Below are 25,086 nucleotides of genomic sequence, written 5' to 3' on the forward strand. Positions count from 1 at the left end.
CAAATAAACTTTGCAACTGGATCCAGGTAGAGCAGTGCCCTGCAGCAAGGAGTAGTGTGTATGCCAATGAGAGGACCCAGATTCCAAGAACTGTTACAGAGGCTTCCAGAGTCAGTCTCTCTTCCCATTCATATCACACCTTTGCCTTGATTCTTGCTCACCACAAAACCCTCTGTACAGAGGGGTTTGTTTCTAAGTCTAGAACTTCAGCACAGGACTGAGAGACTTCATGAAGTATTGTCCTCCATATCCAGCCATCTTTGGCAGCTCTCCTTATAATGCTTTCACCTTTTCCCTGCGGAGGGACAGAAGGACAGGTGATGGGAGAACCTGGGATCACACTCAAAGGAGACGAACAAGCAAGGCTGCTTAGGCTGTTCTGGCCTCATTGTCTCTAACTGTTAGTCTCTTAAGAGCAACAGAGAACTGGAAAGTAGCAGAATTTAGAGCAGGAAGAGAGCCCAGAGGAAAAGTGTGCTCAGTGATGGTTAAGAGATGAAACAAATTTTCATGGAGATTCTTTGTTACAAGGAGAGACAGTGCAGTCTCAAATCCCACAGCCTGGAAGTTGCCTGATTTATGAGATCTGTGTTTTCTTTTTTAACTCTTCAGATCTCCGGGAAAGATCATCAAAGTCAATGTCCTCAGATGCTGAGGTGTTGGCACCAACAGATGCAGTTGGTAGTGTGTCTGGCACAGATGGCAACTCTGGTAGTACAAAGTTGTCATAGGTGTCCACAGGTTTGGAAGGGGGCTTTGCAGGGGCTTCCTTCCGGCTTGGGCCCAGGACCAACAATCTGTGCAGAAGAGACATTCTTATCAGCACTAATGTCATCAACAGATTCATACGACGGGGGAGTTGCTAGTATCTGAGGTGGATGAATATTGGGAAAAGCCTGGTAAGTCCCCATTGGTAATCCATTGAAATCCGATGGTCCCTTTGGAAGTGGGTAGGAAAAAGGAGTACTTGGAGAGGGCATGGGCATAGGCATAGACATAGGCACTGGCACTGTTCCGTCAGGTACACCAACTGGTGCTGCAAAACCACCCCCTCCTCCTCCTCCTCTTCCAGGGCCCCCTTTCTTCACATCATCTGTGAATCCAACATCAATAAGATCGGTCTCTACCCCAGGAGGAGCTTCTGCCATGACCACAGAGTCAGGCTCATAGGGCACATTGTAGTTCTTGGCAATTTCAATCAGATATCTCTCCACCAGGATTTTGGGTGGGGCTTCCACACTCAGTTTGTGCATTAACCTGTCATTCACAGTTCCAATATGGTTGGTCCTACATAACTTGCCATATTCCTTGCTATACTTGGCACAGAGCTGATCAACAACAATTTTCAATTCAGCCACTTCTGATTGGAGTCGAGGAGCAGCCCATATCAGTGTAGACACAGATTCAGCCAGACCAGAATCTAGTTCCTTCATAGACTGGATGAGGCCAAACCGAGCAAGCAGCAGGTCACAATAGAGCTCCAGGATCTCCATGGCCTCCACGAGGTAGTCTTCTAGGATGATGTGATCCACACGGATCCGAGCTCGTTCATCTTTCCCAGCAGCCAGATAGTCAGCAATCTCTTTCCTTGCTTTCTGGGCCAGTTCCGTTTTTTTTTCTCCAATAGTTTAAGACGGTTTATGACTAATCTCAAATTGACTCGTAAACGCTCAGCTTTAAATCCAGAGCCCAGCATGCTGTGTTGTTCCTCCTGGCTGAATCCAGGTGCAAAAACGGCTGAGATGGACTTGGCACTCCTAATGCAGACTTTTCAAAACGTCAAATACTTTTTTCATAAACAGAAACATAAGTATTAGCATTTAGTTACTTAAACATAATTCAGTATTTTCAAATATCAGAATACTAAAAACCAATTATGTCTCCTGGACTCAGGGAAATAAATCAACATCAATCTTTATAAATTATTCTCTTATGAAAATGGCTACTTAAATATTAAGAAAGCTTACTCATTTTCTAAATATACAGGCTTTTTTCATATCCATGAAAACTTTGGCCTATTTCCTTGCTTACATTCTTCTACAGTAGAAAATGGAGACTTCTTTTTTCTTTTTCTGCTCTTCCACATTTCATTAAATCTGTGCTCTCCGTTCTCTTTTCTTTAGTTTTTAATGAAGTCAGTCCTTCCCTTTCCAGTTAATTTTTAAAATAGAATTTCACTGATGCTGAAACACCCACTCCCTGCTGTTACCTATAGGCAAAATCCTTGCCACCTATGGGAAATTAATGAATTTAATATTTCAAACAAATAAACATAAACAGTTTAACTTTTTACATATTCTGACTTTGAATTACCAATTCATTAGCTTTTATACGTCCTTGGTTAGGCTGAGTTGAGCTTAAATCCATTGAGCTGAGTTGAACTTAAACCTGTTGCCCAGCAGAGTAGAAATATGGTTCTGTAAGGTAAGATTGAGAGCTGCCAAAGATTGTTCCTTTATTTCCTTTTCCTCAAATTATATCTTGCTTATCATGGGGTCTAAACTATTAACACATGAAAAACCATTTTCACTGTATTCTTATCCACTGTTCCCTCAATTATTTTAAAGTAAACCCTACATGGCAGATCATTTCATATCATAGAGATATATCATTAGCCTGTATCTCTAAATTATGAGATTCCTATTAGAAAGCATAAAAACATAACCACACCTAAGTAACAATAATTCCTTTTAGAAAACATAAAAGATAGAATCATAATAAATTATGATATTTCATATCATATTCATACTTTATCATATCGAAAAATCTAATAATAATAATAGAAAATTAATAATAGTTACTTAATATCATCAGACAGCCAGAAAGGTTATTTGTTTGCATAACCTTGATTTTGCATCTTATAAATCCTATAAATAGATAATTCATTTAAATAAACATGTAAATAAGCTCCATACCTTGAGATGACTGATATGTCTTTTACATTCTCCTCCTTCTGTTTCTGTTTCTTCTATTTGTTTATGTTGTTGAAGATACTACAGCATTTATCCCGTAGAGATTTCTAAAGTCTATTATGCTAATTGTACTCCTGTGTTGTCATTAACTGAGTTCCTTTGTTACCTGTATTTCTTATAAATTGGTAGGTAAATCTGGATGCTTGATCAGATTCAGGTTAATTTTTTTCTTTTCTGAGAACATTTCCTTCATGGATAGTCTTTCATGCTTTTATCAGAATTTACACATTTTCTTTTTCTATATCAACTATTGATGCTTATTACTCAGACCAATTAATTCATGGGGGGGTACAAAATAGTGATATTTGTTATATCTTCTTCATTTATTAGCTAGAATACCTCCACAAAGAGAAATTTCCCTTCATTAATTATTTGGTTGCTGAGGACAATTATATAAGAATTGAAGACAAATGCTTGCTTCTTTCTCTTTTGAAAATAAACAAAGATCACCAAAAGTCATCAATGATTTGTTTTTAATGTCATGAAATTAAACATACTTGATGTGGTTCACTCCATATACTTTTTGTTTTAACTGATGTCAAGTTATTTCATCTTTGACTAGTGGGAGCTCATTCAGGTTGTCTCCTGATTCTTTTGAAATGATCCAGAAGTCTTTGATAGTTACTTTCTTTTCCAATAACTAGAGGATGTTTCAGACTCACTTTGTACACTTCCTGTTTTCTTATAACTAAAATCAGCCATTTTTCAGAAAAACACAAGTGCTTTTTAATATAAGTGGAAGAGATCATCATCTGGGCACTAAACTTTGCTATTGCGTTAGTCATTACCTTTAGGCATTTACAGTGTACAGAGGTTGGAAATGATTTTAAAGATAAACTACACCACCAATTCATATTGATAATTACAGTTCAGACTCGTTTATAAAGTTTTGGATTTTTTTATAATCACATAATTGAGATCTAATTGACTTCCACATAATTTATCTCCCTAAAGTGTACAACTCAATGTTTTTTAGTATAGTCACAGTTGCATAACAATCACCACAATTTTAAGACATTGCCATTACCATGAAAGAAACCCTGTACTCTAGTTATCGACCCCATGTGTTCACACTCTCCCTCCCCCAACTAGCCCTAAACAACAAGTATATATTTGTGTATTTTGGACATTTTATATACATTGAGTCACATAACATGTGGCCTTTGTGGCTGGGTTCTGTTACGCAGGATCAGGATTTTAAGGTTCACCCATATATGCAGCATATATCAGTACTTCATTCCTTTTTGTGCCTGAATAACATTCTATTGAATGGGTTTACCACAGTTTGTTTATTTACTCATCAGTTGATGAATATTTGTGTTATTTCCATTGTTTGGCTATCAGTAATAACGCTGCTATGAATAATTCATATGCAAATGCTTATCTGAACATACGTTTTCATTTCTCTTAGATATATACCTAGAAGGGTAATTGTTGGATCAAATGGTAACTCTATATTTAACTTTTTGAAGCACTGTCAAATAGTTTTCCAAGTGACTGTGCCAATTTACATTCCCACCAGCAGTGTTTGAGGTACTTAACAATGTTTATTATTATCTGACTCTTTTGTTATAGCCATCATGATGAATGTGAAATGGTATTCTATTGTCATTTGGATTTACATTTCCCTGATGACTAATGTTGGTGAGCATTTTTCCATGGACCTTTTGGACATTTTTATATCTTCCCTGGATAAAAACCTATTCATATCCTTTGACTATTTTTAAAATTGCATTATTTGTCTTTTTATAACTGACATAAGATATTTCTGTATATTTAGATATACATTTCTTATAAGATATATAACTGGTAAATGTTTTCCCATTCTGTGGCTTATTCACAATCACATCTTTCCCTACAGCTTCATCTTTTCCTGCCTCTTACCATCAGAGTAAGATAGTATAGCCATGGCTTACTTCCTGGCCTTCTACTTGGAATCCATAAATTCTAACTGGAAAAATTTTCTCTACTTCATAAACTCTAATTAAACTTTCAAAGCAATAAAGCCTTCTCCTGATGAACTCAAGAAGATGATAACCCGATTAACTTTCATATATATCTCCTGTAGTATCTAACCTGGTCTTTGTACATAGTTGACACAGGGAAACTTAATTAATTATTGCATGCTATTAATTCTGAGGACAATAAAAGTTCAGAGAAAGATCACATAAATGTGGCCTATGGAAATAAAAGAAAACATGTTCCTGGAAGATGTAAAACTTGGGCTAGAATTTTATATAAATTAGAGGGTTTTTTTTAAACATATTTACATATTCCAGTGGTGAGCAGTAAGTCATCCTCCTGTCAACTTCATTCAGAGTTTAAATCTATTTTCTGAAGTAGTTTTAGGAAGAAAAAATATAACTCCTCCATAGCTTCTTTTTATATAAAAACTCTTATTAAATTACTTATTTAATTTAGGTTCCAGTTCACATCTCCAATTCTCACTCTTTTTTTTTCTTTTAAAGAGCTTCCTAGGATCTTCCTTAGCCTGATCCTACAACACTTACTTACCTCAGGAATGTTCAGTTGTGCTTAAATTGATCTAAGAATTGAGAATGACTATATAACTAAAACTTGTCCATTTATAAATGGGAAATGGTATAGTGTGATCGTTCTTGGAGTATGTTATCAGAGTTTTCAGACTTTCCAAAATCTTATCTTTTCCAATTTCCCTTTTAAAAATAACTGTTGTTCATTAGGACCCACCCAAAACTGTGATTCTGATGTTATATCTGTAAGAATTTTGAGAATCCCACTATGTAAATTTTACAATTCTAAAGAAATATGCTAATTTATGGCACCTAAGTTCTTTCCCACATATGACCTTGTTTGAGCTTTAAATATCCCATCATCATGTCCGTTCTACTCTTTCCAGTTTAATGTTCATTTCTTCAGAGTCAAAAAGGGGTGGGGGAGGGATCTGCCACTACTATAAAGAGCAGTTAGCAAGCAGGCTTGCTTTTGGGAAGATGGTAGAGTAAGAGGAAATTAAACTAACTTTATCCCAAAGATACAACTAGATAACACTCACATCAGTGCAAATAACCCAGAAAATGGACAAAGACTTGTAGAATAAACTCCACAATTAAATATAGATAAGAGGTCACACTGAAGAGGATAGAAAGGGGAGAGATATGGCTGGGAGCTTAACTCCACAGGTCTGGCTACTGGATAAAGAGAGCTGCAGACATAGACAAGGGTGAAAAACAAACTCTCACGTCAGGGAACCTGCATAAGGAAGATGAATCCCCACCGCATTTAGCTGTAAAAATCAGAGGTACTGAATTTTGAATTTTGTGAGTTCTTAACAACCAATGAGACTTAAAGCTTAGAGCTTTAAAAATCAGCAGGCTCAGCTCTGGAAGAGCCTTAAGAGCAATAAGAATCTGAGTCCTGTCCTTAAAGACACAGTAAAACAAACAGCCCAGAAAGATATAGCTTAGCGGCAGCAGTTTGAAAAACTCCTGAGGCATATAGAAGGGATAATTAGTTCCTAATCTCAGAGTTCACTGAGAGACTTCTCCACGAACAAAGGTGCTGGCAGGTGCCATTTCCTTACACCTCACCAAGTAAAGTCAGATGACCACCTGTGAGAACAAGCTTGGCTCAAGTATTCACTACCTAACTTGCTTACACCATGCCCTGCCCACTCCAGCTACGCATACCTCAGTCCCAGCTCTACAGGTCCTCTCTTCCAGAAGACAAGAACAAATCTTACCAATATTGCATCTCCTGGCCTCCATCAGACTACACATGCACTTTGTGAAATCTGCACCCCTTGCCCACGCAAACAGTAGAGTAGCCCTAGCTGGTCATAGTCTCTTCACTGACCATGTGACTGACACACACAACTTGTGAGCAGCACACCTCCACTCCATGAACACTTTGCAGAGCAGCCTTGCCAGCTCATTCTCAGCAGCAGCAGAATGTGTCCGGTGAAGGAGGACCGATGCAAACTTGTTAAAAGTGTGCACCCCACTCACTACTTTCAAGAGCAAGAGATATAGCTGATTTTCCTCACACAAAGAAACAGACATAGAGAGTTAGTTATGCAAAATGATGAGACAGGGGAAAATGTCCCAAATGAAAGAACAGGACAAAATCACAGCAAGAGGCCTAATTAAAACAGAGAAAAGTAATATGCATGATCGAGAATTCAAACTGATGATCATCTTCTTCAGCATGGTGGAGAAATACAGACTTTGTACTTCCTGTCCACATCTCTCAAACAAAGAAGGGCTGAAGCCAAAGGACTCTGAACCCCAAGAGTCTGGGATGAAAGGAGACAGAGTGTACGTGGAAGACAGCCTCATAGGAGCATGATTACAAACTAGGGGAGACAAAAACAGTCCGGGACATGGAGGCATGGACGAGAGGGATCCCCTTCTGTGGAGAGACAAAGGGAAGAGAAAGAGCAGCTGGGGAAATGTAAGACTATATCTGGACAAGAGAAAAACCTTGGACAAGGTCAGGGAGGGGTTCTATCATCTTATCTCTAACTGCAGGGCTTTTAGAGGGAGATCCCATCTCTAACTATGGGGCTTTCTTTGGACTGGGGCCAATCATGGCCTGTTCCCATGCCTGAGGATGAGGGGAGTCCTCTACAGGTTTGGTGGTACCTCAAGGGCACAGTCAGCCTCAGGAGGAAGCTGTCCCCTGTCTTCAAGTGCTGTGGCTCATGGGATTACATTTCAGGCAGTATCATGAACATGCACAGAGTGGGAGCTTGGAATGCAGCTGGGCGTGGGGCATAGGAGACAGCCCACTTCATCTGCACCCATGGCATGATGAAGGCAGACCCAAAGGAGTGATTTGGGACACCTGGTCCATAGAAAAGGGAGTGGGGGTTCGCCATTTTTATCCCCACTACAACCAAGGCAGGGCCTCAAGGATTGATCCACTGGGCCTACAGTGGAGGCGGGACTACTTAACACCAAACCACGCCCATCCACACTGGGTAGCTGCTTATCTGCAGGATCTGGGTAGATGCTTCAGAAACAGATGGGTCCCTCCTCCAGACCAGCACTGTTGCATTGCCTGGATTAACTCTAGGTCAATTCTTGTTATTCAGGTATATTCTCCCTTTTTTCTTTCTTATCTCTTCACTCTTCTAGGATGGTTACTCTGGTTATTGGTTTGCTTAAACAGACATATTTAACCCATCCTCTTGATGCATGTTCTATGTCTCCATTACTTTCCTTTCCCTCTTTCTGGAATAATCAGACCATATAGTTTCTCTGGGTAACATTATTTTCATTTCTTTCTCCTTATCTTCCATATTCTCCTTTCTCTCTCTCCAGATTAAGCCTTTTAGTCTCTCTGCCTGGTCCATGTTCATTTTCTCCTTCTCCATGTCTCTGTCATTCCTCTCTTTGTATATGCTCTTCCATCAGCACTGTCTCCACTCTGCTCTTTATTTGTAGCTAGGGTTTCTGGTTTTATGCTTTTAGACTCTATTGGGTTTTTTGTTTTGTTTTGTTTTGTTTTTGTCTGTTTGCTTGTTTGCTTGACTTTTTTGTACATTTGCATGTTTTTGTTCCATGTTTGCTTGTCTGTCTTCCTTTCCATGTCTACTTAAAGGAACAAACCAAAGCACACATGGTGGAGAGTCCAAAACATCACTACAAGTAGGGAAACAAAGCAACAAGAGTCACAATAACAGAGAGCAAGTGACACGCTTCAAAAAACACCTTCTGAATGGCCATGCCTTGGACAGTGTATGAGCCTGCTTTAATATAGTAGTACTCGCAGGTGCAGAGCACATAACAAGCTTTTAAAACTTACAAGAGACAGAAAGCTAGCCAAAATGACAAAATGGAAAAATTCTGTTCAAAAGAAATTCCTGAAAGAAGTGACAGCTAAAGAATTGATCAAAACAGATGTAAGCAACATAACTGAACAAGATTAAGAACAATAGTCATAAAATTAATCCCTGGTCTTGAAAAAAGCATAGAAGACAGAAAAGACTCCATTGCTGTAAAGATCCAGGATCTTAAAAATAGTTAAGATGAACTTTAAAATGCTATAAATGAGGTGGAAAATAAAATGGAGGTGGCAACAGCATGGACTGAAGAGGCAGAGAGGAGAATAGGTGAATTAGGAGATAAAATTATGAAAAAAGAGGAACATGAAAAAAAGAGAGATAAATTGATCCAGGAGCATGAAAGGAGAATTCGAGAACTGAATGATGCAATCAAACAGAACAATATTCATATCATAGGAATTTCAAAAGAAGAGAGAGAGAAATGGGCTAAAGGGGTTAATAAACATATCATAGCTGAAAACTTCCCCAACCTAAGGAAGGAAAGAGACATTAAAATCCAAGAGGCACAGAGAACTCCCCTCAAACATAACTTGAATCGATCTTCTGCATGACATATCATAGTGAAACTGGCAAAATATAAGGATAAAGAGAGAATCCTGAAAGCAGCTAGGGATAAAAGGAACTTAACATAAAAAGAGAGACATATCAGGGTAGTAGCAGACCTATCTACTGAAACTTGACAGGCCAGAAAGGAATGGCAGAAAATCTTCAATATGATGAACAGGAAAAATATGCAGCCAAGAATCCTTTATCTAGCAAGCATGACATTCAGAATAGGAGAGAGTAAACAAAATCTGAAGGAATTCATTAAATCATTAAACTAGCCCTACAAGAGATCCTAACAGGGACTCTATGAGAGAAATGTTGCAAGAAACACAAAGTACCAGAGACATCACTCACTACAAGCATGAATCCTACAGAGAACACAATGACTCTAAACCCATATTTTTCAATAATAACACTGAATGTAAATGGACTAAATGCTCCAATCGAAAGATATAGGGTTTCAGAATGGGTGAAAAAAAAAGACCCTTCTATTTGCTGTCTACAAGAGACTCATTTTGGACCTGAGGACACCTTCAGCTTGAAAATGAGGGATGGAGAACTATCTATCATGCTACTGGAAGACAAAAGAAACCTGGAGTAGTTATATGTATATCAGACAAACTGGACTTTAAAGTAAAGGAAATGATAAGAGATGTAGAAGGGCATTTTATAATAATTACAGGGTCTATCCATCAGGAAGAGCTAACAATTATGTCTATGCACCAAATTCAGTAGTACCCAAGTATATAAAACAATTAATCACAAACATAAGCAATCTTATTGATAAGAATGTGCTCATTGCAGAGGACTTTAATTCTCCACTTACAGCAATGGATAGATCAATGAGACAGAAAATCACTAAAGAAACAATGGCCCTGAATGACACGTTGGACCAGATGGACTTGACAGACATATTTGGAACTCTCCATTCCACAGCTGTGGAATTCACTTTCTTCTCAAATGTACATGGTACATTCTCCAAGATAGACAACGTACAGGGTCGTAAAGCAGCCCTCAACAAATATAAAAGAATTGAGATCATACCATGCACACTTTCAGATCACAATGCTATGAAACTTGAAATCAACCACAGGAAAAAGTCTGGAAAACCTCAAAAAACATGGAGATTAAAGAACACCCTACTAAAGAATAAATGGATCAACCAGGGAATTAGGAATAAATATAAAAATATATGAAAAAAATAAAAATGAAAATGCAGCAATCCAAACTCTTTGGGATGCAGCAAAGGCAGTCCTAAGAGGAAAATACATTGCAATCCAGGCCTATCTCAAGAAACTACAAAAATCCCAAATACAAAATCTAACAGTACACTTAAAAGAATTAGAAGCAGAAAACAAAGACACTCCAAATCCAACAGAAGAAGAGAAATAATAAATATCAGGGCAGAAATAAACCATATAAAGTCCAAAAACACAGCAGAACAGATCAATGATACTGAGGTTTTTTTTTTTTTAATAAACAAAATTGATAAACTTGTAGCCAGTCTTCTCAAAAAGAAAAGAGAGAGGACCCAAATGGATGAAATCACAAATGAAAATGAATTTATTATAACCAGTCCCTCAGAAATGCAAGCAATTACCAAGGAATACTGTGAAAAATTATATGCCAATAAACTGGACAACCTGGAAGAAATAGACACATTCCTAAACACTCACACACTACCAAAATTCAAGTGGGAAGAAATAGAAAATCTGAACAGACCCATAACTAGTGAATAAACTGAATTAATTATCAAAAATATCCCAACAAATAAGAGTCCAGCACCAGATGGCTTTTCTGGGGAATTCTACCAGACATTTAAAATAGAATTAATACCTATCCTTCTCAAGCTGTTCCAAAAAATAGAAATGGAAGGAAAACTTCCAGATTATTTCTATGAAGTCATAATCACTTTGGTTCCCGAACCAGACAGAATACCCAGAAAAAATAAAGGATGACAGGCCAATATCCCTGGTAAATATGGATGCAAAATTCCTCAACAAGATACTAGCAAATCGAATTCAACAGCGTATGAAAATAATTATTCATCATGATCAAGTGGGATTTATTTCTGGGTTGCAGAGCTGGTTCAATATTCACAAATCAATCAATGTGATACTTCACATTAACAAAAGAAAGGATAAGAACCATATGATCCTGTTCATAGATGCAGAAAATGCACTTGACAAAATACATCATGCTTTCTTTATAAAAACTCTCGAGAAAGTTGGGATAGAAGGAGCATACTTAAACATCATAAAAGTCATTTATAAAAATCTCACAGCTAATATCATCCTCAATGGGGAAAAACTGAGAGCTTTCCCCCTGAGATCAGGAATATGCCAGAGATGTCCACTCTCACCACTCTTGTTTAACATAGTACTGGAAGGTCTAGCATCAGCAATCAGCCAACAAAAGGAAATAAAAGGCATCAGTTTTGGCAAAGATGAAGTCAAATTTTCACTTTTCTCAGAAGACATGATACTATACATGGAAAACCTGAAAGACTCCACCAAAAGTTGACTAGAACTGATCCATGAATTCAGCAAAATCGCAGGGTACAAAATCAATGCACAGAAATTGGTTGCATTTTTATATACCAGTAATGAAGCAACAGAAATAGAAATAAAGAAACTGATCCCATTCAAAATTGCATCAAGAACCATAAAATACCTAGGAATAAACCGAACCCAAGATATGAAAGATCTGTATGCTGAAAACTATAGAAAACTTAGGAAGAAAACTGAAGAAGACACAAAGAAACGGAAAAACATTCCACGCTCATGGATTAGAAGACTAAATATTGTTAAAATGCCAATACTACCCAAAGCAATCTACACATTAATGCAATCCCAGTCAAAATTTCACCAGCATTCTTCTCAAAGCTAAAAAAAATATTTTTTTTAAATCTCAATTTTTATTTTTGAAATATATATTGAATATTTTGAAATATAACTGAAATACAAGGTTATATTAGTTTCAGGTATATAGCATAATGGATTTGGTAACTCTATATACATCTTAATGCTTTCACTCAGTAATTTGACAAATAGTCAAAGTAATATTGAAGAAGAAAACCAAAGCAGGAGGCATCACAATCCCAGACTTTAGCCTCTACTACAAAGCTGTAATCACCAAGGCAGTATGGTATTGGCAGAAAAACAGACACATATACAAATGGAATAGAATAGAGAAGCCAGAATTAGACCCACAAACGTATGGCAAATTAATCTTTGATCACGTAGGAAAGAATAACCAATGGAAAAAAAGACAGCCTCTTTAACAGATGGTGCTGGGAGAACTCGATAACAACATGCAGAAGAATGAAACTAGACCATTTTCTTACACCATCCACAAAACTAAACTCAAAATGCATGAAGGATCTGAATGAGAGTCAGAAATCCATCAAAATCCTAGAGGAGAAAACAGGCAACAACCTCTTTGACATCAACCTCAACAATTTCTTACTCAACACATTTCTGAAGGCAAGGGAATTAAAAGCAAAAATGAACTATTGGGACCTTATCAAGATAAAAAGCTTTGCACTGCAAAGGAAACAATCAATAAAACTAATAGGCAACCGACAGAATGGGAAAAGATAGTTGAAAATGACAATTTGGATAAAGGGCTAGTATCCAAAATCTATAAAGAACTCACAAACTCCACACCTGAAAAACAGATAATCCAGTGAAGAAATGGGCAGAAGATATAAACAGACACTTCTCCAAAGAAGACATGCAGATGACCAACAGACAGATGAAACGATGCTCAACATCACTCATCATCAGGGAAATACAAATCAAAACAACACTGAGATACCACCTCATGCTGATCAGAGTGGCTTAAATGGACAAATCAGGAAACTATAGATGCTGGCGAGGATGTGGAGAAATGAGCAACCTCTTACACTGTTGTTGGGAATGCAAACGGGTGCAAGAGTTCTGGGAAACAGTGTGGGGTTTCCTCAATATCAACAATAGAACTCACCTATGATCCAGGAATAGCACTGCTAGGAATTTACCTAAGGGATACAGGAGTACTGATGTATAGGAGCACATGTACACCAATATTCATAGCAGCACTTTCAAAAATTGCCAAATCATGGAAACAGCCTAAATGTTCATCAACTGATGAATGAATCAAGAAGATGTGGTTTATCTGTACAATGGAATACTACATGGCAATGAGAAATAATGAAATCTGGCCATTTGTAGCTATGTGGAAGTAACTGGATGATATTATGCTAAGTGAAATAAGTCAGGCAGAGAATGACAGATACCATATGTTTTCACTTATATGTGGATAAAGAGAAACTTAACAGAAGACCATCGGAGAGAGGAAGGGGAAAAATAGTTACAGAAAGGGAGTGTGGAAAACTATAAGAGACTCTTAAATACTGAGAACAAACTGAGGGTTAATGGGGGTGGAGGAGAGGAGAAAATGGGTGATGGGCATTGAGAAGGGCACTTGTTGGGATGCTCACTGGGTGTTATACAGAAACCAACTTGACAATAGACTATATTTTTTAAAATAAAGTGATGATCATAAAGATACTCACTAGACCTGAAAAAAATTGGAAGACATCCGTAAACCCTTAAGAAGGAGATAGAACCAATCAGAGATAAAGAACACAATACTTGAAATTAAACAAAAAACAATAGATGGAATCAATAACAGGCTAGAGGAAGCAGAGGAACAATTTAATGATCTGGAAGTAAGAGTAATGGAAAGTAATCAAACTGAGTAAGTGAGAGATAAAAGTTATGCAAAATGAGAATAGACTTAGGAAACTCAGTAACTCCTCAAGCATAATAACATTTGCATTATAGATAACCAAGAACAAGAGAGAGAAAATTCATTGAAATACATAATTGCTGAAAACTTCCTTAATCAAGGAAGGAAACGTATATCCAGATCCATGAGGCACAGAGATACCCAACAAGTCAACCCAAATAGGTCTACACTGATACATACTAATTAAAATTGCAAAATATAGTGAAAAAGACAAAATTTAACAACAGCAAGAGAAAAGAAAACAGTTACATAAAGAGGAAATGCCATAAAGTTATCAGAAGATTTTTCAGCAGAAACTTTGCAGTCCAGAAGGGAGTGGCATGATATATTCAAAGTGTGAAAAGGGAAAAATCTGAAACCAAGAATATTCTATCCAGCAAGGCTATCATTAAAAAAAAAAAAAAAAAAAGAGAGAGAGAAATAAAGAGTTTCTTAGATAAAGCAAAAACTAAAGGATTTCACAAATCAGCACTGCAACAAATACTAAAGGGGACTCTTTGTGTGGAAAAACCATAAGTGAGAGTATGAAAAGTAGGAAACACAAAAGCAATAACACTAAGTATATCTGTAAAAATCAGTCAAAGAATTCACAAAATAAAAGGGTTTAAAAATATGACACCATATACCAAAAATGTAGAGGGGAGAAGAAAAAAGACTGATTTCAAACATAAGCAGCAATCAACTTCGTAGATATGGTTATCTGCAGACGTTATATACAAACCTAGTGAGAAATCACAAATGAAATACCCGTAATAGATATGCAAAAAATAAAGGGAGAAGAATCCAAGTATATCACTAAAGAAAACTAGCCAAACATGAAAGAGAGAATGAGGAGACAAGATCAAAGAAAAAGTACAAAACAATCACAAAATAAGCAACAAAATGTCAATAAATACCTATCTATCAATAATTACTTTTGAATGTAAAGCCTCCAATCAAAACGCATAGGATGAGAAGTGGATTAAAAAACAAAACCCACACATATGCTGACTATAAAAGACTCATTTCAGACCTAAAGATCTCTGTAGATTGAAAGTGAGGGTATGGAGAAATACTTATCATGCAAATGGATATTAAAATGAAGCCAGGGTAGCAATACTGGAATGGGACAAAATATGCTTTAAAACAAAGACTGTAGGGGCTCCTGAGGTGGTTCAGTAGGTTGAGCATCCGACTTTAGCTCAGGTCATGATCTTGTGGTTCGTGAGTTTGAGCCCTGCATCAGGCTTGCTGCCGTCAGCACAGAGCCTGCTTCAGATCCTCCATCTCCCTTTCTCTGCCCCTTCCCAGCTTGTACTCTCTCTCTATCAAAAGTAAATAAACTTTAAAAATATAAAATAAAATAAAACAAAACAAAGACTGTGACAGGAAATAAGGTAAGGCACTATATCATAATAAAGGGAACAATCCAACAAGAATATATAACAATTGTAAATGTTTATGCATCCAAACATGAAAGTACCCAAATACATAAAACAATTAATAACAAATATAAAGGAATTAATCGATAGTAATACAGTAATAGTGGAGGACTTTAATACTGTACTTCCGCCAAAGGACAGATCATCAAAACAGAGAATCAACAAGGAAACAGTGGCTTGAATGACACATTGGACCAGATAGATCTAACAGATATATTCAGAACATTCCATCCTAAAACAGTAAAATACACATTCTTTTCAAGTGCACAAGAAACATTCTCCAGAATAGATCACATATTAGATCACAAAACAAGTCTCAACAAATTCAACAAGATTCAAGTCATACCTTGCATCTTTTCTGAACACAATGCTATGAAACTAGAAATCAACCACAAGAAATCTGGAAAGAGCACAAACAGGTACAAACTGAATAACATGCTATTAAGCAATAAAATGGATCAACCAAGAAATCAAAGAAGAAATAAACAATTACATGGAAACATATGAAAATGAAAACATATGGTCTAAAATCTTTGGGATCCAGCAAAAGTCATTCTAAGAAGGAAGTTTACAAGCAATATGAGTCTACCTCAAGAAGCAAGAAAAATCTCAAATAATCTTACACCTAAAGGGTATAAGAAAGAGAAAAGAATCATAAACCAAGCCCCAAAACAGCAGATGGAAGGAAAAATGAAGAATAGCGCATAAATAAATCATATAGAAACTAAAAAAACAATACAACCAATGAAACCCAACGATGTTGTTTGAAAACATCAACAAAATTAATAAGCCTCTACGTATACTGAGAGAGAGACAGAGAGAAAATACACAAAATAACACATGAGAGAAATAGCCAATACTATAGAAATACTAACAATTATAAGAGAATATTATGAAAAATACATGCCAACAGTCTCAACAACCTAGAAGAAATGCATAAATTTCTAAAAACATATAACTTCCCAAAACTGAATCAGGAAGAATAGACAATTTGAACTGACAAATTACCATAATTGAAATTGAATCAAAAAAATTTTTTTAAAAATGCCAACAAACAAAAGTCTAGGACGAGACAGCTTTATAGGCAAATTCTACCAAATATTTTTAAAAGACTTAATACTTATTTTTCTCAAAGTATTCCAAAAAATAGAAGAGGGAGGAAAACTTCCAAATTCATTCTATGAGGCCAGCGTTACCCTGACAGCCAGACCTGATAAAGACATCACAAAAAAGGAGAACTACAGGTCAATATCTTGATGAACATACATGCAAAAATCCTTGACAAAATACTAGCTAACGGGATCCAATAATACATTTAAAAAATTATTCACTACAATTTACTCCCAGGATGCAAGAGTGGTTCAATATTTGTGAAATCAATCAACATGATATGTCACATCAATAAGAAAAAGGATAAAAACCATGCAATTATTTCAACAGATGCGGGGAAAAAGCATTTGACAAGGAACAACATCTATTCATGATAAAAACCCTCAACAATGTAGGTTTAGAGGGAACACACATCAACATAAGAAAGGACCTATATGAAAAACCCACAGCTAATATCATACTCAAAGAGGAAAAGCTGAGAGCTTTTCCCCTAAGGTCAGGAACAAGACAGGGATGTCCACTCTCACTTCTTTTATTCAACATAGTAGTGAAAGTAATAAGACAACAAAAAGAAATTAAAGGCTTCCAAACTGGTAGGGAAGTGGAACTTTCATTATTTGCAGATGACATGATATTGTATATAGAAAACCAAAAAGACTCCACCAAAAATCTATTAGAACTAAGTTTGTTAGTCATAAGATACTAAATCAAATTATGTAATAATATGTGGTACTTCTATATATTAAATATAATGAAGCAGCAGAGAGAGAAATTAAGACAACAATCCCATTTACAATTGCATCAAAATTAATAAAATACTTAAGAATAAACTTAACTAAAGAGGTGAAAGACTTGTACTCTGAAAACTATAATACATGATGAAAGAACTTGAAGATGACCAAAAGACATGGAAAGACATTCCATGCTCATGGATTGGAAGACAAAATATTATTAAAATGTATATACCACACAAAGCAATCTACACATTTAATGCAATCCCTATCAAAATACCAACAGCATTTTTCAAGACTCTAGAACAAACAATCGCAAAATTTGAATGGAACCACAAAAGGCCTTGAATAGTCAAAACTATCTTGAAGAGGAAAAACAAAACAGGAAGAATAATTCCAGACTTCAAGTTTTCTTACAAACCTCTAGTAATCAAAATGTATACTACTGGCACAAAAATAGACACATAGATCAATAGAGCAGAACAGAAAGGCCAGAAATAAACCCACAATTATATGGCCAAGTAATCTTTCACAAAGTAGGAAAGAATGTGCAATGTGAAAAAGACAATATCTTCAACAAATGGTATAGGGAAAACTGGATGGCTACATACAAAAGAATAAAACTGGACCACTTTCTTACACCATACACAAAAATAAGCTCAAAGTACCTAAATGTGAGATCTGAAATCATAAAATCCTAGAGAGAGCACAGGCAATAATTTCTCTGACATAAGCCATAGTCACATCTTTCTTTCTAGGTATGTCTTTTGAGGCAAGGGAAACAAAAGCAAAAATAAACTATTGGGACTATGTCAAAATAAAAAGTTCTACACAACAAACGAAACAACAAAACTAAAAGATAACCTACTGAATGGCAGAAGATATTTGTAAACTACTTACCCAATAAAGAGTTAATATCCAAAATATTTAAAGAACTTATGCAACTCAACAAAAAACCCAAATAATCCAATTAAAAATGGGCAGAAAGCATGAACAGACTTTTCTCCAAAGAAGACATACAGATAGATGGTCAAGAGATACATGAAAAGATGTTCAACAGCACTCATCATGAGAGAAATATAAATCAAAACCACAATGAGATATCACCTCATCCCTGTCAGAATGGCTATGATCAAAAACTCAAGAAACAGCAATTGTTGTTGAGAGTATGGCGAAAAAGGGAGACTCGTTCACTGTTGATGGGAATGCAAGCTGGTGCAACAATATGGAGTTTCCCCAAAGAGTTAAAAGTAGAGCTACTGTACCATCCAGTAGTCTCCTCCTGGGTATTTACCCACAAAATACAAAAACATTATTTCAGTGTAATACATGCACTTCTATATTTATTGCAGCATTATTTACAATAGTCAAATTATGGAAGCAGCTAAAGTGTCCATCTACAGATAAATGGATAGAGAAATGGCATAAATACACAATGGAATACTATTTAGCCATAAAAATGAATGAAATCTTCCCATTTGCAACCATATGGATGCAACTCTCTATGGATATGGAGAGTTAAGTGAAATAAGTTAATCAAAGAAAGACAAATACCATATGATTTCACTCATATGTAAAATATCAGAAAGAAAACAAATGAACAAAGGGAGAAAAAAAAAGAAAGAGACAAACAAAAAATAGAATCTTAGCTATAGAGAACAAACCGATGTCTCCCAGAGGGGGGCTGGGTGGGAGCTGGGTAAAATATGAAGGGGGTTAAAAAGTACTTAACATTGAGTAATGTATAAAATTGTTGAATCGCTACATTGTGCATGCAAAACTAATAAAATACTGTTAACTATACTGGAATTAAAATTAAAACTTAATTTTAAAAAAGGACATATACTTGAGAACTGGAAAAGTGAGGAGCTTTTGTTTTTGTGTTTGTGGTTTTTTTTTAGTTCAGACAAATCCACTGTGAGTGTGACTTTAGGCAAAGCTCACAATAAGTAGCGACTCTATTAACTTGTCTGCGTAGAGGTATGAATAGGCAGCTCTTGGATCCTTCTTCCATGTTTGTCCTCAGAAAATGTACTTCCCACTTTCCAGTTTAGTCATATCCCTTTTAATCAAGTGGCTGACTCCAAGCCACCATTAATTTTCTCCTATTATGAGGTTGCTCAGCTCAAGTTATTGCTAGGAAACCTACAGAATGCTCATACAGCCTATGAATCAGTCATTTTCTTCACTCATATGTGGTCATTTGCTTAGAAATCTCAGACTGTTTTGCAAGAAGTTCCCTAGAATTGCTGACCTTCTTCTCCACCATTATTGCACACCACTGCCATCACAACTCAGACAACTTGGGAAATGTGAAAAAAGGTAACTTCTTTGTGGTGCCACAGTCACCAGAGGGCCTACAAATCAAAAGCAAGACTGTAGTCACAACTACAAATCCACAAAGAATGGCTCTTCAAGAGACAGGGAGGGGCGCCTGGGTGGCTCAGTCAGTTAAGCGTCTGACTTCAGCTCAGGTCATGATCTCACAGTCCGTGAGTTTCAGCCCCATATCTGGTTCTGCGCTGACAGCTCTGTGCTGAGCCTGGAGCCTGCTTCAGATTCTGTGTCTCCCTGTCTCTCTGTCCCTCCTCCCCTGCTTGTGCTCTGTCTCTGTGTCTCAAAAATAATTAAAAAAAAAAAAGAGAGACAGGGAAAGCTAATCTTCTCTCTGGGTCTTTTAAGTTTACACAAATAAAAGCAGCCTGAGGCCTAGTGCTACTGCTCCCTGTTAACACACTTCTTCATAACACACACACACACACACACACACACACACACACATCTCACAATGTGCCGGGTCACAAGGGACTTCAGTAACAGACACAAAACCTCTAAAACTAAATGCCTCAGAAAATGGAAGAATCCCCTCTTTCCCTTTGCCTAAAGCCTAGTTTATTTGATTTTGACAACTTTTTGATGTATAACTGACATACATTAAACAATACTAATTAAAATGTACAATTTGATGTTTTGAATCATATACACATCTGAGGAGCCATCACTACAATTAAGATAGAGATCATATTTGTTGTCCTTTAAAGTTTTCTCCAGCCATTTTAATCCCTCCATGTCTCCCCTTTCTCATGCACCCATTTCCTATCGCAGATATGTACCAGATGTGAACATCCTTTGGGAATGGGGCCAGAAAGCTTATTTTTAACTGGCTCCCCAAGTGATCCTCTACATACTAAGGTTTGAAAACCACTTCTTTGAGGAAAGAACTTTATAACTTCTTGGAAACATTCTCAATTGGGGCTTCTATCCATGAAATCACATCTTTTTCTTTTTTCTTCTCTCCTTAACTGTTTTAAAAACTCTTCGTTCCTATATTTTTGTGATATATGTATATGTTCAACCCCATTCCCATCACTCTCTTTTTTTTTGGAATTCCAAGTCAAGGTAACCATATCATCATAATCATTACAAATACATAGCACCATGACATACAGTTCTAAGAAAAGAAAGGGGATAATACAAATCTCTGAACTTTACAATGTTCTGAGATGTTTTCTAAAAGGGTCACATTTTATCATACAGAAATTTTCAACCATTTCTATATGCAAAGTTTTCAAAAACATACAATATACATTTTAAGAGATGGGATTCACCTCACAGTAGTAGATAATTAATTTTAAAACTTATTTTTAGAAGTGTTTATCATAGTTTTATAAGTCAAATTTTAAACAATTTGGACTTTATTAAACACATATAGTCATCTAGTTCAAATGAGGCTTCTCCTTAATAGGAATATAAAGAAAATCAAATGTAATCACCAAAAACATTAAATAATTTACATTAATAATATTAACATTGTTGACATTTTCTTTAATACTAGTTATCAAAATGTTTCTAAAGGGAATCAGATAATAATATAATATTTGTAAATTCCATTGAATGTGCTTATTATTTATTGTTATAACAAAAATAAGCTGAAGTTCCACCTCTGAAATTAATGCTTTAAGCTCTTATTTGTATTTTTGATTATTACAACCTGGGTAAAATTTAGAAATAATTTTTAAAAACTTAAATGTCACGTAGAAGCATTATTATTTTACTCTTGAGCAAAGGAAGCACTATGAATCATTGTGATCAAATGGAAAAAAAATCCTATGGTAAATTATGCTTTCTTTTACTGTTGGTATAAAAAATCTCAGCTCTTAAGAGTAACCTGTGAGGCACTGCAAGTGATTTCCTGTGAAAAGAAATAAACCAAATGATCAATGTGGAGACTAGAGTGTAACCCAGATCAAAATCAAGCAGGAATCCTCATATCCTAGTTTTTATGGCCAGGCTGCCAACAGTTGTTAAAACTAAATGGGGTGAGGAGTGAGGATGTAACTTAAAACTTTTGGTTTGGTGTTCTCCCTCCCCAGGAAATGATGCAACCTCTCAAAGATGTTTGGTTTACTGTTTGATTATACATCCAAAATGCTTTTCTGAATTATAAAGACTCAGTAAATCTACAAGGGAGTAAAACACTCTCTAAAATACTTCTGTGAATTCTAGAGAGGCCAAACTGAGAATGGCAAAATCTTTGATCACAGTGTTTCAACCTTTCTTATCTAACTGTTTTCAAGTAACCCCAGAATATCTCAACAGCACTTTACTTTTAAAAGCTAGTACATTAAACATTTGTTGGGAAGATTCATTTATTCATTCAACAAAAGTGTTTTGAATGCCCACTATGTCTATCTACAAAAAGATATAAATCTCCTACTTCTAATTTCCACAGGCTAGTTTATCTACATTGCTCTAAAAAAGGAAAAATCTTTATTACTTAACTCTCATTCGTAAAGTGCCTCTTGCGTGAAAGCTTTCCCTGACCATTTCAGCTAGACACCATGCTTCTTCTCAATACCATATGGTTATATATCAATTGTGTGTTTATTTAGTTTTATACCTTATCTTTCAATTTAGTTGATAAGTTCCTGGAGAGCAAAGGTTCCATGTATTCAGATCTGTCTATCTATCTATCTATCTACCTATCTATTCATTCACCCATCTATACATTCATTTATTTATTTATTCAACAGGAAAGGTGCTGAGACATGCATTTTGTGAAATGTAAATATAAATAAGACATAGGTAGGATCATCAATCTGATTTTGGTTTATTTTTTAAAGTTTTTTAAGTTTATTTACTTTGAAAGAGAGAGAGTGCACATGGATTGGGGGTGGGGGGAAAGGAGGGGCAGATAGAGAGAGGGAGAAAGAGGAACCCTAGTGGACTTCATGCTCAGCCTCAAGCCCCATGTGGGGTTCGATCTCACAAACATGAGATCATGACCTGAGCTGGAATCAATAGTGAGATGCTTAACGAACTGAGCCACCCAGATGCCAGGTGACTTTAATTTAATTGGTGAAATAAGAGAGCTAAGTAGTTAACATGACATGGTCTCATAATTTTTTGTTTCAGATTTAAACGTGCTAAATTGAGCTTAAGATGTTTCCCAGTAGTCTTTGCTCCTGATGCTTTATGAACTTCAGATATTTAACATGATGTCATGGACAAACTAGGATCGAAATAAATGTATATTAAATAAACATTTGTTAAAAGGAATTTCTAGATTTCAATATTAGGCTCATCAAATTTCCCTTTTTACTCATGCATTTCATAAAGCTACCCACTGTGATACTTTATTACATTTACACTTTCAGATTCTGGTGGCTCACAACTAATATAAGGAGACAGAAATCTTAATAAAAATATGAGGGACCAATTTCTGTATAGAGAAGAGCATTGAGGTTTGAATCAGGGAATCTGTGTTGGACTTTGGTTCCTCCATTTCCTAGTTGTGTTAAGTGAATCTTAACTTCTGGCTCTGGGTTTTAGTTTCCTTATTTGTACAACAAGGATCATTAATAGTCACCTGACAATGATGTGAAGCACAAATGAAAAAATGAATTTGAAAGCACTTAGAAAACTGCAAAGCATTATTTATTTCATTTTATTTTATTTTATTTTATTTTATTTTATTTTATTTTATTTTATTTTATTTTAAATGTTTATTCCTTTATGTTTGAGGAAAAAAGAGTGTCTGTGCATGCATGCATGAGGGTAAGGGAGAGTGAGACAGAAATCCCAAGCAGGCTCCTTACTGTCAGCAGTGAGCCGGATGCAGGGCTTGAACTCATAAACCACAAGATTATGACCTGAGCAGATATCAAGAGTTGGATACTCAACCAACTGAGCCACTCATGCTGAAAACTGCAAAGCATTTAGAAAATAATATTGTGAGCTCACGGGCCATATAAGGTGGGTGAAAGGTAGCTTGTCGTCAAGGACAATAGACAATAAGAACTTATCTTGCTGCTATGTCTTCCCAACCTGACTTGCCACTGACACCATATCAATTTTAAAAACATACATTTTGTCATTGAGTTTTAGCCTTTCTGCACACAACCGTAAAAGACACTTTCTCTCTCCCTCTTTCCCTCTGCCCCTCTCCCCTGCTCATGCTCTTTCTCTAAAATAAAGAAAAAAATTTAAAAATAGCAATAATTCTTTCATTACTATTCTATTGTATTAAATTAGTGTATATCTGGAAAATACTACAGCTATTTTAATTCATATTATCACCCCATTCTCTTTCTTTTCTGTTATTTTATTCTTTTTTAAAAATTTTTTAATGTATTTATTTCTGAGAGAGAGGGACAGCATGAGCAGGGGAGGACCAGAGAGAGAGGGAGACACAGAATCTGAAACAGACTCCAGGTTCTAAGCTAGCTGTCAACACAGAGCCCAATGCAGGGCTCAAACCCACGAACCATGAGATCATGACCTGAGCCAAAGTCGGACGCTTAACCGACTGAGCCACCCAGGCACCCCTGTTATTTTATTCTTTATACCAACCACAGTAAATGACCAGGGTATGCTTCCAGGAAGGAAATTCTGGAATAAATTAAAATTCCAAGAAAACTGCATTTTATCACCAAGAGAAGGTACCTCCCTTGGGTTATGTCAGCAGCAGCCCCAGAGCCATCTAACTGGACAGTATGATGTCATGTGGATTAGTGTCAGTGATCCTTAGGATGCAGTTGACTGCAGGACACCTGGGGCCCATCTCCACTTCTGATGATTCACTGGACAGCAAAGAACAGCATTCCCAGATGTTCACCCATGCAGTACCCACCAGGACTAAAAAAGATTAGAAGAGGGATCAATATAAGTTCCTTCTTCATGATGCTAATAAGGAGTAAGGGAGTTAGAGAGGTATCCTGTTGAAGTGAATAAGTGTTATGGTAAGAACTGAAATAATTAAATCATTTTTTGCTCACAGCTCTAAAGGTCTGGGCTCACTGACATGTATTTGAACAAGTTTTCCATCTCAGCTCAACATTAGACATTTCAAAGTTAAAAAGATTCAAGACAAAAAAGTGCCATTTCTTGAAGAAAAGTCAAGCTATTAATTCTTCATCTAATCAATACCAGTATCCAGACCAAAGGAAATACACTGCTTAATAGCCTATATACAACTCTTTGAACTTGACAAACATAAACATTAATACTAGGCTATAAGAGTTGGTTCCAGTTGAATGAGATACTGCAAGGAGTTTATGTCACTAGACTAAAGTAATGTGGAGGGTCTCCTAGCTGTCATTTTGCATGACATGAACATTCTACGTATATGTATGCATGTAATCATAAGTTGCAGAACCAGTGGGAAATTGTCGTCATAATTTTTA

General features: G+C 36.2%; 1 protein-coding gene across 1 annotated transcript; it reads right to left on the minus strand.

Annotated features, from left to right (window-relative positions):
- Positions 1 to 505: 505 nt before the first annotated feature.
- On the minus strand, positions 506 to 1,747 carry LOC120224969 (IST1 homolog). The gene is given in 3 exon segments (XM_039223206.1): positions 506 to 760; positions 762 to 1,618; positions 1,621 to 1,747. Coding segments are annotated over 3 exon segments (1,116 nt in total). The 5' UTR covers positions 1,697 to 1,747; the 3' UTR covers positions 506 to 577.
- Between the last annotated feature and the right edge of the window lie 23,339 nt (positions 1,748 to 25,086).

This window comes from Hyaena hyaena, unplaced genomic scaffold (assembly GCF_003009895.1).
Source record: "Hyaena hyaena isolate Hyena2069 unplaced genomic scaffold, ASM300989v1 scaffold_1291, whole genome shotgun sequence".
NCBI lineage: Eukaryota > Metazoa > Chordata > Mammalia > Carnivora > Hyaenidae > Hyaena > Hyaena hyaena.